Source organism: Poecilia reticulata, chromosome 21, assembly GCF_904066995.2.
Source record: "Poecilia reticulata chromosome 21, P_reticulata-male-v2, whole genome shotgun sequence".
Lineage (NCBI taxonomy): Eukaryota > Metazoa > Chordata > Actinopteri > Cyprinodontiformes > Poeciliidae > Poecilia > Poecilia reticulata.
The window spans coordinates 951,176-964,121 of NC_088850.1; the positions used below are offsets into that span (position 1 = coordinate 951,176).

The 12,946-nt window shown below is 43.6% G+C and overlaps 1 protein-coding gene across 3 annotated transcripts; it reads left to right on the plus strand.

The window, feature by feature from the left end:
* The first annotated feature begins 92 nt into the window (after nt 1-92).
* zbtb1 (zinc finger and BTB domain containing 1) lies at nt 93-6,802 on the plus strand. Of its 3 annotated transcripts, none has more exons than XM_008397082.3 (2): nt 93-227; nt 2,502-6,802. In XM_008397082.3, exon 2 carries the CDS (start codon nt 2,506-2,508, stop codon nt 4,546-4,548), a length of 2,043 nt encoding a protein of 680 aa, XP_008395304.2. In that variant the 5' UTR covers nt 93-227; nt 2,502-2,505; the 3' UTR covers nt 4,549-6,802. The 3 variants fall into 3 exon arrangements, with proteins under 3 accessions (XP_008395304.2, XP_008395303.2, XP_008395305.2); XM_008397081.2 differs by lacking the exon at nt 93-227 and adding an exon at nt 791-881; XM_008397083.3 differs by lacking the exon at nt 93-227 and adding an exon at nt 1,130-1,260.
* Nucleotides 6,803-12,946: the final 6,144 nt, after the last annotated feature.

A 12,946-nucleotide genomic window follows, 5' to 3' on the forward strand; every position in this document is an offset into this window, starting at 1 on the left:
TAACCGGATGCGTTTTATTTTGACACTCTTCCGTGACAGTGCGGCACTCAGTGCGGAAGTTCTGTCATCCTGCAGGAGGAGAGGAAGGAGAGGCGCAGCTTCGTCTCAACTTTCCGCCCGAAACGCAACAACCTGTCCCGGCAGGAAAAAGCTACGTCTCCCCGGGAACCGCAGCCCCTCCGCCGCCGACAGACGAAGCTCCTCCTCGGGCCTCCGGCAGACTTCGGGTGAGTTAACGACTTCCTGGCCGGTCCGTGAAGCTGCCTGCTCGGCTACAGCGGAGGGAAAACGGCCTGCTGCAGAGTGCGGTGGCAGTGCGGGGGTGGCGGGTCGTTTGCGGGAGAGATGTGGCTCTGTAGCGCCGCTGTCTGCGTTCAGTCACGTCGTATCCGGGACGGATTTTCAAAATAAGTGTCGCTTAAGAATGTAAATAGAAAAAATTCATAAATGTAAATAATGTTTGTAAATCAATTATATAAAATATTATATTTATAATATAATATTTATTTTTAATACTTTTAATTATTTTAATAAGGTAATGGAATTTATTTATACATTTAATTGAATTATAAATGTAGTATAAAGTATAAATCTAAATGATGTTTGGGAACGTTATAAGTCTTAAGAAAGCAGTTTTTTAAAAACTATTAGTTTTTTTCTCACTGCCGTCATATATTCCCCCAGGCTGTCAACCATGTCTCCCTCTTTTGTAAAAAAGTCTATATTTACATAGTAGAAGAAAAATATTTCCCAACGGCATTTAATATAATGTTTATTTTTAAAACGCCTTCGTTAGGATCATAATGGAACCAAAGTCGAAAAAAGCTTATTTTGATTTTATAACCTAGATACAAAAATATGTATAATCTTAATTAATACATGTAAGTATTGTTTTGTTTCTATAATTTATTTGCTGATATATTTTGTTACTTTGTGGTTGGTACTTTCTAGTTGTTAGCTGCAAATAGGGCTTACAGATAAATATTGCATAAACTTTTGAACCTGGATGATGAAAAGTAATACTTTCTTTTCCGTGGGGCCTCGTGATACTAACCTCCGATTAGTACTGCGTGATGCTCTTTGTTTTACGTTGAAAGTCCTACTTCGGTAACTTCCTGTGCAGGCTAGGCTAACACCTAGAAGCTTCCCGCAGCTAGCCACGGATCTCCATTTTAGCTTCGGAGCGCCGCCGGCCTCTCGAAGCTGTCCGACCCCGAACGTAGCCCGTCCTCGCCCCGCAGTGCGTGGAGCTGACAGCCGGTAAGTGCGTGGCTGCTCCCGCAGTAGTTCTGCGGTCGTGGGCGACTCGTTGGGGCTAAACAAGCTCCGGGAGACTGAATGACGTCTTATTTCTCTGTTTTTTATCACAGAGTTCGGCGGTTAAGGAAACAAAACTTTATCCAAATGTCTGAAAGAAACACAAAACATGTTTTAAAATGATAAAATAATCATGATTGTCATTAGAAAGGTTAAGTTGCGGACCATCTTCTCAGTGGGTTGGTCCAAACATCTCGGAGAACCAACCACAGATTTAATGTAGATGTTGTCTCACATGTGATCCAGAACCGCATCATTCCGTCCAGAACTTCTTGTTCTTCTGTGGTCACCGTGATGAGGACAGCTTGTCTTCCTGCAGGATACATTTCTGCTTTCTGTCATTTGGACCAGAACCTCCAGTTTCATTAGTGGCCTCAGTCCTTCCAGAACCCCGAGGTCCTGCAGCTGTTCTGTGGACTCTGGTTCTGATGATCTCATGCTTAATTTCCATTTCACTTTTTAAAACTCTGGTTTTATGTAAAGATAAAAAATAAATAATTCCTCATTTTTGCTGTAGATGGTGTTAACACTGGTAAATGTATCCAATGGATTTGCTGCAGAAACCTTTGAGATTTGATGAGTTTTCCTCTGACTGCAGGTTTTCTGTTTCAAGTCCTGCCACAGTTTTCCACTTTGACTAGGCCATTCTAACCCATGAATCTGCTTTGATCTAAACCAGGCTCCTAAGGTTTTAAACATGGGTGTAATGATAACAAATGTAAGTTTTAACTAGACTCGGTTGGATTGGGATCCAGAGTTGCAACATTTGCTCCATTTTCAGCTGAAGATGTCAACAAGCTACAGAGGAAACGTTTGATGTTTTTCTTTATTCAGAGTAAAGGGGTTTCTCCCACAGATCAGCTGCAAGTGTGGGAAAGGTCAAAGGTCATGAAAACTTCTGCAATATGCAGGAAGCTTGACTCAACATGATGTATTCAGATTACTGAGAGATGTCTCATTCTGTCATTCCAGCCTGACGGCCCTTCATAGCTGGTTTGTGTCGGTAAGAGGTCTCACTCTGACAAATCCTCGGAGGAGCCTCATATGACTCTGGTTTGTGCAGCAGAAGGTGGTTTCCTGCCCTGAAGGGGGGCTGGAAACCCCCCAGATGACTCGGGTTAAGTGTTGCTGAGTCATTGCGGGACTCTTTAGACGTTAACCGTGTGTTCCTGTGTCGTCTCCAGGGCGATGGCGAGGCCGAGCCACAGCGATCACGTCCTCCAGCAGCTCAACAACCAGCGGGAGTGGGGCTTCCTGTGCGACTGCCTCATCGCCATCGGCGACATCTACTTCAGGGCCCACAAGGCCGTGCTGGCGGCCTGCAGCTCCTACTTCCGGATGATGTTCATCCGCGACCAGCAGGGGGCGGGCCACCTGGACCTCAGCAACATGCAGATCAGCGCCGAGTGCTTCGACCTCATCCTGCAGCTCATGTACCTGGGCCGCATCGTGGTGGGCAGCTACGAGTTCGAGGAGCTGAAGGCGTCCATGTCCTACCTGCAGATGTACTACATCCCCGACTCGCTGGAGGACCTCCGAGACATCCGCAGCTCCAACCTCACCCCGTCTTCCTCCGCCTCTTCCTCCTCCTCCTCTTCCTCCAGCTCCTCCACTGGCGTCTCTGGAGGGAAGATGATGTTCGGAGTGCGGATGTACGAGCAGCAGAGATCCACGGCGCCGGAGGCGGAGCTTCTACCGAAGGCGGCGACCAGCAGCAGCGCAGGGCGCCCAGCTGTTCCCGTAGCCGCCAGCAAGGCTGCGCCGGCTGTAGCGTTGGCAGCGGAGGAGGTGGCTAGCACACCCTTGATCGTGGCTCCGCCCACCGCGGACAGCGGCGCAGAGCAGCCATGTGACCTGAGAAAGAGACCCGGCGGCAGAAGTTCTGCTCTCAAAGACCGGCCCAGATTCGGCCGCACCTACACCTGCGACGACTGCGGCTTCGTCTTCAGCTGCGAGAAGCTGCTGATCGAGCACATCCTGACCTGCACCAACAGGAAGGCCTACCACCCGCCCCGGGGGAACACCGAGGGCGACAGCAGCTCCGGCAAGGCGGAGAGCTCCGCCTCCGAGAGCGCCGAGGAGCAGAGAGTCGTCTGTAAGGGCGAGGACGACTGGGCTGACGGCCGGGCCGACTCGGAGCTGCCCGGCAGGTCGCTGGCGGCCGGCACCGACAGCGAGCCCGGCTCCACCCGCAGCATCAAAACGGAACCGGAGGAAGGCCTGTTCCCTGAGATCGAGATGGTCCAGGTGGGGGGGCACGCAGCCAGAGACTCGCTGAGGGACAGGATGGGTTTGACCCGCGAGTCGGAGCCGGGAGTGTCGGGTCTGGAGAGCTGCGGCGAGTCGGCTGAAGGCCACCTGCCGAGCAGCAGCGACTCCGGGATCCCCGCCAAACTCCGGAAGGTGAAGGATGAGAAGCAGGAAGCCGACTGCGCTCCCTGCGAACTCTGTGGCGCTCTTCTGACTGAGGAGGACAAGTCCTCCCACTACCTGTCCAGCCACATGGGCCACATATGCGCCTGTGGGCGGTGCGGCCAGGTTCTGATCAAAGGCCGGCAGCTGCAGGAACACGCCGAGCGCTGCGGCGAGTCCCACGGCGCCGAGTCGGACTCCCACGGGGAGGACGAGGTGTCGCTGCTGGGGGAGCCTCAGGGGATGGACGAGGGTCTGCTGGACGCCGCCGACCTGGCCTGCCCTCACTGCGGCCTGCTGTTCCAGAACGAGAGCCTGGCGCTGGAGCACGCCTTGACCTGCCACGATCAGGACCTGTTTCGGCCCGTGGCGCTGGAGGACGGCGGCGAGCCCGACCACCGCCGCAAACACTTCTGCAGCATCTGCGGCAAAGGCTTCTACCAGCGCTGCCACCTGCGGGAGCACTACACCGTCCACACCAAGGAGAAGCAGTTCACCTGCCAGACCTGCGGCAAGCAGTTCCTGCGGGAGCGCCAGCTGCGGCTGCACACCGACATGCACAAGGGCATGGCGCGCTACGTATGCCCCGTCTGCGACCAGGGAACCTTCCTGAAGCACGACCACGTCCGGCACATGATCTCCCACCTGTCGGCCGGAGAAACCATCTGCCAGGTGTGCTTCCAGATCTTCCCAGGCGGAGAGCAGCTGGAGAAGCACATGGACGTCCACCTGTACATCTGCGGCGTCTGCGGGGAGAAGTTCCGGCTCCGCAAGGACATGAGGAGCCACTACAACTCCAAGCACACCAAAAGACTGTAAGGCGTCTGCAGAGTCTGCAGCGTCTGCAGCGTCTGCAGGGTCTGCAGCGTCTGCAGACGTCTGCAGCGTCTGCTCTCAGAAGCCATAAATGTGAGAACAAATCAAGCACTTGAACACCAAAAAGACGACTTTGAATCTGCACTTTGAAGCTTAAAGCAGAACCTGAACAGGTGTTCAGCCTGCGAGCAGCGAGGCTGGTGATTGGTCGCTTCAGATCATCAAAGGCTGCTCTGATCAGGGGAAGGATCGATCGTCCGGTGCTGAAACTGATCCGACCCGGTTCAGATGCTGTTTAGTTGTGTTAGAACCGGGTTGTAGAACCGGGTTGTAGAACCGGGCCGGAACAGTCTGATGGTGTCGCTCGCAGTTTGAACTCCAATCCCGGGTTTTTAACTCCCACAGCCAGAACGGTTCTGATTGGTGAGGAGCCTCTCAGGTGAGGTCACTTCCTGTTTCAGAGCATGGACTCGTTTTTGTTTCTTTTTTAGCCTTGGTACCGACCCGTTTTCCAGAATACTAAAAGTTTCTGCAGATGTTTGGGTTCCGGGTTCTGGTTCTTCTCTAATGTGTGCCTTTGCCGTCATATCAGAACTCCAAGAAGAAAACACTAGAACCAGTCGGCCAGAACCGGCCCACTGGTGTGATCTGGGACTGCGATGCCTTATCAGCTTCATCTTCATCACTTCCTGCACAGAACCAGAACCAGAACCGGTCCCTACACTGACCGACAGAACCAACTCAAACCTGTTAAAACAAAACGGTTTCTGTGTAAAACCAGGTTGGTTCAGATGGTTTCACACGTCCTGGGTCCGGTTTCAAACGTTTGGACCTTCAGAACATCAGCCGAGCCCAGAATCAGCAGGTTCTGTCAGTCCAGATGGTTCCGACGTTCCCGTTTACCGCAGAATCTCCCTGAAGGTCCGGCATACTGTGAGACTCGAGCAAAAATCAGAACCTGCCGGTTCTGATCCGGTTCTGATCCAGTGCTGGCCAAAGTGCGGTCCAGGGCCGTTTGTGGCCCAAAACCGTTTCCAGAACGGTAAAAATTTGACCAAAGAGAAAAAATCCTGTATATAAAGCACCTTATTTGTTTTTAATATAGTCAGTATTTAATTTTAGTGTAAATAATAAAAACATTTAGTTTTCAGTCTAAATCAAACTTTTGTTCGATCCGTTTCCTGGTTCTGTTGATAGTTAGATGGAAAACAATGGACTAAATTTAATTTAAGACATTAATTCAAATAAATCACATAGTTTAATGACTTTATTGAATTTTTTAATCTAATATAAATACAAATTTATATTTTAATTACATAAAATGTAATCTTGTGACTCCCAGGACTTTTAGCGTCATGTTGATTCGTGTTGCTAAAAGTTTGAACTGAACAGTAAAAGTTCATCTTAATAATAATAATAATAATGACGCACTGATGAAAACATTTGTGTTCATATTTACCAGCATTATATTTATTTTCCTCCCTTCCTACGCTGAGGACATCTGCTTCAGTTAAATACCCACAATCCTGTGCTGCATCACTATCAGTCACATGACCGGATGCGTGAAGCTCCGCCCCCTTTACAAACAAACGGCGACAAAATGGAGATAAATGTCGGTTAATATCAGTTATTGATGGAGATTTATCGTCCCTCCCCAACTATATTAATCCACATTATTGCTGCTACTGTTAGTATATTATTATTGATTATTATGCCAGGTATTATTTTTTACCTCTTAAATTAAAATACTGTGTTTTCATTGGTTGGAGGTAAATTATTGTCTCGTTTTATTCCGGAAGCGGCTTGTTGCTCACAGTGTGGCGGCGTTGGGGGATCGTTTCTATGGTAACGAAGCTGATTGGACGTATATCTAGACCCAGACCCATCTGAGTCATCTTCATGGTCCGGTTGGTTCTGGTCGGTTCTAACTGATGGGCCGAGACCAGACGGCAGGTATTTAGTCTGGTTCTGCTGGTTCTGGTTCTATGAACGCACTAAAGGGGAGTTTCACACGCAGAACCGTTGGTCCAAATATGGGTCTATTTTCTCTCTGGGTTTTTTCTTCCTGTCAGGCGTCGCCATGGCAACCTCTGACCTCCAGAGGGAAAGATCGGCTTTATTTTTAAAATCAAACTAGTTGAACTTCATTTCTGCTGCAGGTTCTGGTTTTTGGTCCGAGCCGCTGGTTCTGTTGCGGTTCCGGGTCCAGTTTCATGTTTGTTCTACTCTCAATAAACCAAGTGATCTTCTGTTTCAAGCTGCAGTGTTTGTTTGATGAAAATCCTCCTCATCCTCACGTCAGCTTCATCATCAAAAATTACACTTTTTTTAATTTTCTGAAAGGAAAATATCAAATATTTTATCAGAATATTTCCACATTAATTTACAAGTAAATTACATATTTTCTCTTTAACTTAATAATGTTGCTTTTCATGAGTATTTATTTAAATTTAATGGTATTTTATGTGAACTTGGCTTCTGGGTCCAGTGGATTTCTGTAAATCTCCGAGCCACTGAGCTGGAGCAGCACCTGCTCTATGGAGCCCCCTGGAGGCCACGGCGGGCATTTCTATTGTCATCACCTCACAAGAAATTCATCCCCTGCCAAAAATTAGCAATAGACCCTGGTCTGTTTTATAGAAAGAAAAAAATAAGTGAATTTCAGACCAAAAACTCAGAAAGTCTAATCTTAATCTCAGATGTTTTTTCTGAGTTTGCTCTGAAAAAACTGAAATTATTAGATAATTCTCAGACATTTTCTAGAAAGAATTTGGAAATTTCCCAATTTCAAGTTGAAAATTTGCTAGAAAAAACTAAAATTTTAAGATTAAGTAAGATATTTTTTAGAAAAAATTAGCAAATTTCTGAGTTTGACTGCAAGGGACTGAATGATGTGAATTAGCTTTTGTTATAATCTGGTACAGAGATTCAAATGGTGACATTTATGTTTGAGTTTTGCATTGTCCCTTTTTAAATGGTTCATTATCAAAAGTCAGACATTTTTTACTTTTCAAACTCAGATTTTTTTCCAGTTTGTTTTTTTCTGTAAATTTTCAACTATGAACACATCCCTCCTTTAAAAGCAGGAATATTTCTCTCTTCATCTTTCTATGAGGTCTAAAATCAGACACACTTCCTGTTTCTACCTGAGAGGTCAAAGGGTCACCAGCTGATGAAGCAGCTTTAATCCAGGAGATGCTGGATGATCCATTTTGATGGGATTAATCTGAGCTGATCTCCAATCAGCCAGAAACCTCGTTATGCTGATGTGCCGTCGCGCTGATCGGGACGCGACCTGGAAAAACATTCGAATCCGGTAAAAACTCGTAGAAAACAACGTTGTAGTTCTGCGTCTCAGCAGTTTGAGTCTGGGAGACTAAAGCTGCCAGATTTATCCATCAACAATGAGGCTAAAACTTCCTGCTTCCCTTCCTCACAAACACTTTATTATTTATTTCTAAAATCTCAACAAACGACTCATTTTGAGAGATATTATAACCGAGGATTTGTTTTCTAATATATGCCATTAACTGCAGATCTTCCTCAGATTTTATTAAAGTTTTGTATTTTGTTCAGCAAAAGTTAAAATTTGGCAATGATGTTTTTTATTTGCTGCCAAATTTAATTTTTCGTCCAAACTCATTAAAAGCCATAAAAATAGATGTTTTCATCCCAGATGAGGATGTTAGTAGATTTAGATTTAGAATAAATACATATTCCAGCCGTAACTGGGATAATAAAGACAGAAATTAAATTTTAAGTTTTATTTAGAAATGCAAACTTAGACTATCTGAAGGAAAAGAAGAACAAATTAAATTCAACACAAAAAAACACCAAACCAATTTTAATTTGACAGATTTGCACCAAAGTCAAACTTAAGCTTCAATATAAGGAGGAATTTGGATAAAAGGATTTGTTCCATTTTATTTTACACATCGACTCTATTTTAGATTCTATTTCTCTTCTTCTAAAGATTTAAATGTGGTTAATAATGTATAATGTTAAAAAATCTAATTCAATTAAAGAAATACTTTATTTATTCCAAAGGAAAATGAAATGATATAACTCAGATCGATGTTGATGCTGTGGGCAGGACGAAGCTCCAGCAGCAGTCAGCGTTGCTAGGACTCAGAGGAGGCCTCTGACTGAAGGCAGCAGAGACGATGATCCACAGTAAAAGGTGACATTTTCAGCTCTGCTAATCCACCTCCTTTGCTTTTGCTGCTCTTCTTTAAGTCTCCTGCTGTTTGTTTAGAGAGATGCTGGAGTAGGGGATAAGATCCTTAGTTTCTGCTCTGCAGCCATTAAAGCTCCTTTTCATCTCTGGGATTATTTGGGTTTTATTTGGATTTTACTAAACTGAAAAAAATCAAAGGAAAATGTTGATGCGTGCAAAGCTTCTGCATTCAGACTGAAAACAACCTTTTTATTTAACAAACACTTTAAAAATTCTGTGTTTCCGTTGAATTATGAATTATGGAGACGTGAAACTCTCCGCAGCTCAGTCCAGAGGCTGCTGGTGTTTTTTCACCTGGCAAACTTTCTGTTCCCTCCAAGTCAAATATTGACCCAGAATATTCCAGTAAGGATTTGCAACATTGGCAGCGTGTTTGTTGTTGGCTGAAGGGTCCAACAGATTCCCGTTAGACAGCTGGTGTGAACATTCAAATGAGATGGGGCCGACCAATCAGAGCAGAGCGTGGACAGGCGGCAGATTAATGAAAAAAACCTGATCAGCAGCTGTAATCTGACGATTCTGGGGAAAAAAGCAGAACTTTTTTTTTCTGCTTTTTGTAAATTAAAGCTTTAAGGAGCTCATCTCTCTGTTCCTGTCACTAAAGTTTATTAGTTAGTTTTGGATTTTAAGGTTTTCCTTACTTTAACTTAAATCTACCAGTTTTAACTCTGATACAGCAAAATAAAAAAGAATACGGCTTTTATTGACAAAAGAATCAGCATTTTAAATTCAAAAACCAATTTTTGCTGCTAATTTATTCAATAGACATTTGAGCTAAAATATAAAGACATATCTAGTTTTTAATCTGTTAAATTTATGGAACTTATTTATATATTGTACATTATGTGAACTGCTTCTGTTAGCGTTAGCCGCTACATGTTTAGCATTGAGATGCTAATTTAGGATAGCATAGCTTCACTGACAGGCTAACTCCGTCCAATCAGATCGAGTTAGAAAGCAGAAATGAACAGCAGTGAACGGAGAGAAGCAGCTTTGTCCTCCATGTTGTTGTGCACCAGATTTATGGACGTACCAGAAACATCCAAATGTAAAAGTTCTGGGAGGAACTTTTTTAAGAAACACATTAAAATCCATGTATTTAATGTATCAAAATTAATGTGTTAAAATCCAGATTTTACTTTCTTTAATTTCAGATGTTTGCGTTTAGGAAAATCAGTGAGTCTTTAAATAGCTTGGAAAGGCCAAGGTGATGATGTCATAGCTTTGTCAGCTTCTGATTGGATCATTCCTAAATGGTTATATGGCGTTAATATTTTTAAACAGAGGAACCTGCAAAAAATTAGAAAAACTTGGAAATTGCTGAGCTTGAAAGTTGAAAAATTCTCTTTGCCTGGATGTTTTCAGTTTTTTAACAGAATTTCCGTCAGAAGTTTCCCGTAATTTAACAGTATTTAAGTTCAAAAAGTTTCCGTATAAAAACTGGAAAATGTACTGGTAATTTTCTGCCAGTACATTTTCTGTTTTTTTACGGAATTTCCAGCGGAATTTTTTCCGTAATTGAACAGTTTTAAAAATTTTACATATAAAAGCTGTTAAATTACGGGGGAAAATCAACTGGAAATTCCGTAAAAAAACAGGAAAATGTACTGGCAGAAAATTACATTTTCCTGTGTTTTTACGGATTTTTTTTTTTTTTTTTTACTGTGCAGAAAAAAACATTTCAACCTGGAAAGACTCGCAGAGAGAGAGAGAGAGAGAGAGAGAGAGAGAGAGAGAGAGAGAGAAATTATAAAGTTTAATTGACAAATGAAAGTTTAATTGACAAATGAAAGTCTTTGGCGTCGGACGCAGCAGGAAGCTGGTAACGGCTGTCAGAGCCGCTGTGTGTGAAGATCAGAGACGTTTTTCCCCTTCGGGCCGAACATTGACGAGCTGAAGGTGGAGGAAGGATGAAGCTCAGCCGGGGAGCGGAAGCAGATGAGCAGCTGGACTCATCAAGGAAGCGACGCCTGATGATTGGAGGAGGAGACCGTCACCCATAGGCTGGAGTCGAGGCGCAGGAGGAGATGATTGGCTGAGCAGATGAGATGAATTAAGTCTTCCGGTTTGAATTTCCGCCTCGGTCTCATTTCTGAATTTAGAAAGGCAAAATGTTGCTAGAAAAAAAACTACATTTTTCAAATTTTCTAGAAAGAAAATGGATAATTTTCTGAGTTTGAAATGTCAAAAATTGTGTGGAAAATATTCCAAACTTTTTAGATGAACCTCAGAGGTTTTCTGGGGGGAAACATGGAAATTTCTGATCTTAAAAAGTCAAATTTGCTAGAAAAAAATACTGAAAATGTCAGAAATGTTCGTGGAAAAACTGTGAAATTTCTGAGTTTAACTACAAATAATTGCAGATATCAATTAGTTTTTGCCATAATCTGGTAAATGGCATCAAATGGTGACATTCATGTTTGTCCGTCCATCCGTCCATTTTCTTTACACCCTTGTCCCTCAGTGGGGTCAGGAGGTGCTGGTGCCTCTCCAGCTAACGTTCTGGGCGAGAGGCGGGGTCACCTGGACAGGTCACCTGGACAGGTCGCCAGTCTGTCGCAGGGCAACACAGAGACACACAACCATGCACACACACACTCTCACCTAGGGACAATTTGGAGAGGCCAATTAACCTGACAGTCATGTTTCTGGACTGTGGGAGGAAACCGGAGAACCTGGAGAAAACCCACCATGCACAGGGAGAACATGGAGACTCCATGCAGAAAGACTGGGAATCGAACCCAGAACCTTCTTGCTGCAAGGCAACAGCTCTACCAACTGCACCACTGTGCAGCATGTTTGTAATTAACATAAACATGAACCATAACACGATTTCATCCTAACTCAGATTAGCACCAAATGCTAATCTGAAGCCATCCAGAGTAACTTAGCGATTTGGATGAAAGTATCACTTTAATTTAAAAGTTAAATTTGAGACTTTGTGTTGTTTTCTCTCTGATTCTCCTGATTTATGCGGCTCTGGTCTGATTTCTTGCAGCCAATGTTTGTGCTGCAGCATCATTCAGTTTAATTTGATCAGAGGTTGACCTTCAGCAAACGATGAGCTGATAGCCAATCAGGAAGGTTCATCTAGAACAAACTGAACATTTAATCAGTCCACAGATCAGCTTTGGACTCAGAGGCCCGTTTTCGGCCTCATGCAATCGATTAGAGCTTCACCTTTACAGCCGCATGAGGACGGGTCAGCACACCGAGCACATGAAAGGGATATTTCACTCATTTCTTACATACTTGGCATTTGTATGGTTATTGAATAACCATATTGAGACTAAAGGTACAAATGTTCACAGACTGGACTTTAAATAATTTGCATTTAGTGAAGAAAAAACTAAATGTGATGCTAAATTTATGTTCAACCAGATGGAAAAAAAAGAAATTCATCATTTTGATGTTATCACTGGTCGTCTTTATTATTGGTTGAACTAAATACAAATACTAGTTATGTTTTTTTTTTACCTAAACGCTCAAAATAATCTAAACAATAGATTTAAATCTGGAAAAGTAATACATTTATAAAAATGCAGGAAGTTCGTCCTGCAGTTCAACTGGAAAAACACTGAACTTTACAGTTTCTGTCGAGTTTCTGGTGCAAATATCTCAGATTTTCAGCAAGAAATAGAAGCTTGTAGTAAGTAAATAATACAGATTTACTGTCTCCACTGGCAGATGATTTTCACTGATAACATGCATCTGTATATCTATGAAAAAAACTAATTTAACAACTTTTTAACAGAGTAAAAGTTTACTTTATTGTCAATGTATCGTATTTGTAAGACACACAAGGAATGAAAATGACTTTTCTCACAAGAAAGTTAGGGATTAGCAACAACCTAAGGAGGGCAGCACCGAGACGGAGCTGAACAAATTCACACAAAAGTCACATTGAGACAGTTTATCAGCTGGAGGTTCAGTTACACTTTATGGCACCCAGACAATGTCATCCTGTTATCGTTCAGCCAATGATTATAATTACAGCAGGAAAACATGAAACATTTGAATTATTGTAATGTTTTGGTCAGGTTTCCTTTGCTTTATGTTTTTATCGGGTCACATGCTCTGCAGCCTGCAGACACTCGTCAGTCTGAGTTCAGGGAGCAGCAGAGAAAAGTTTCACACAAATATGAATTCATTTCATGTGTTTTT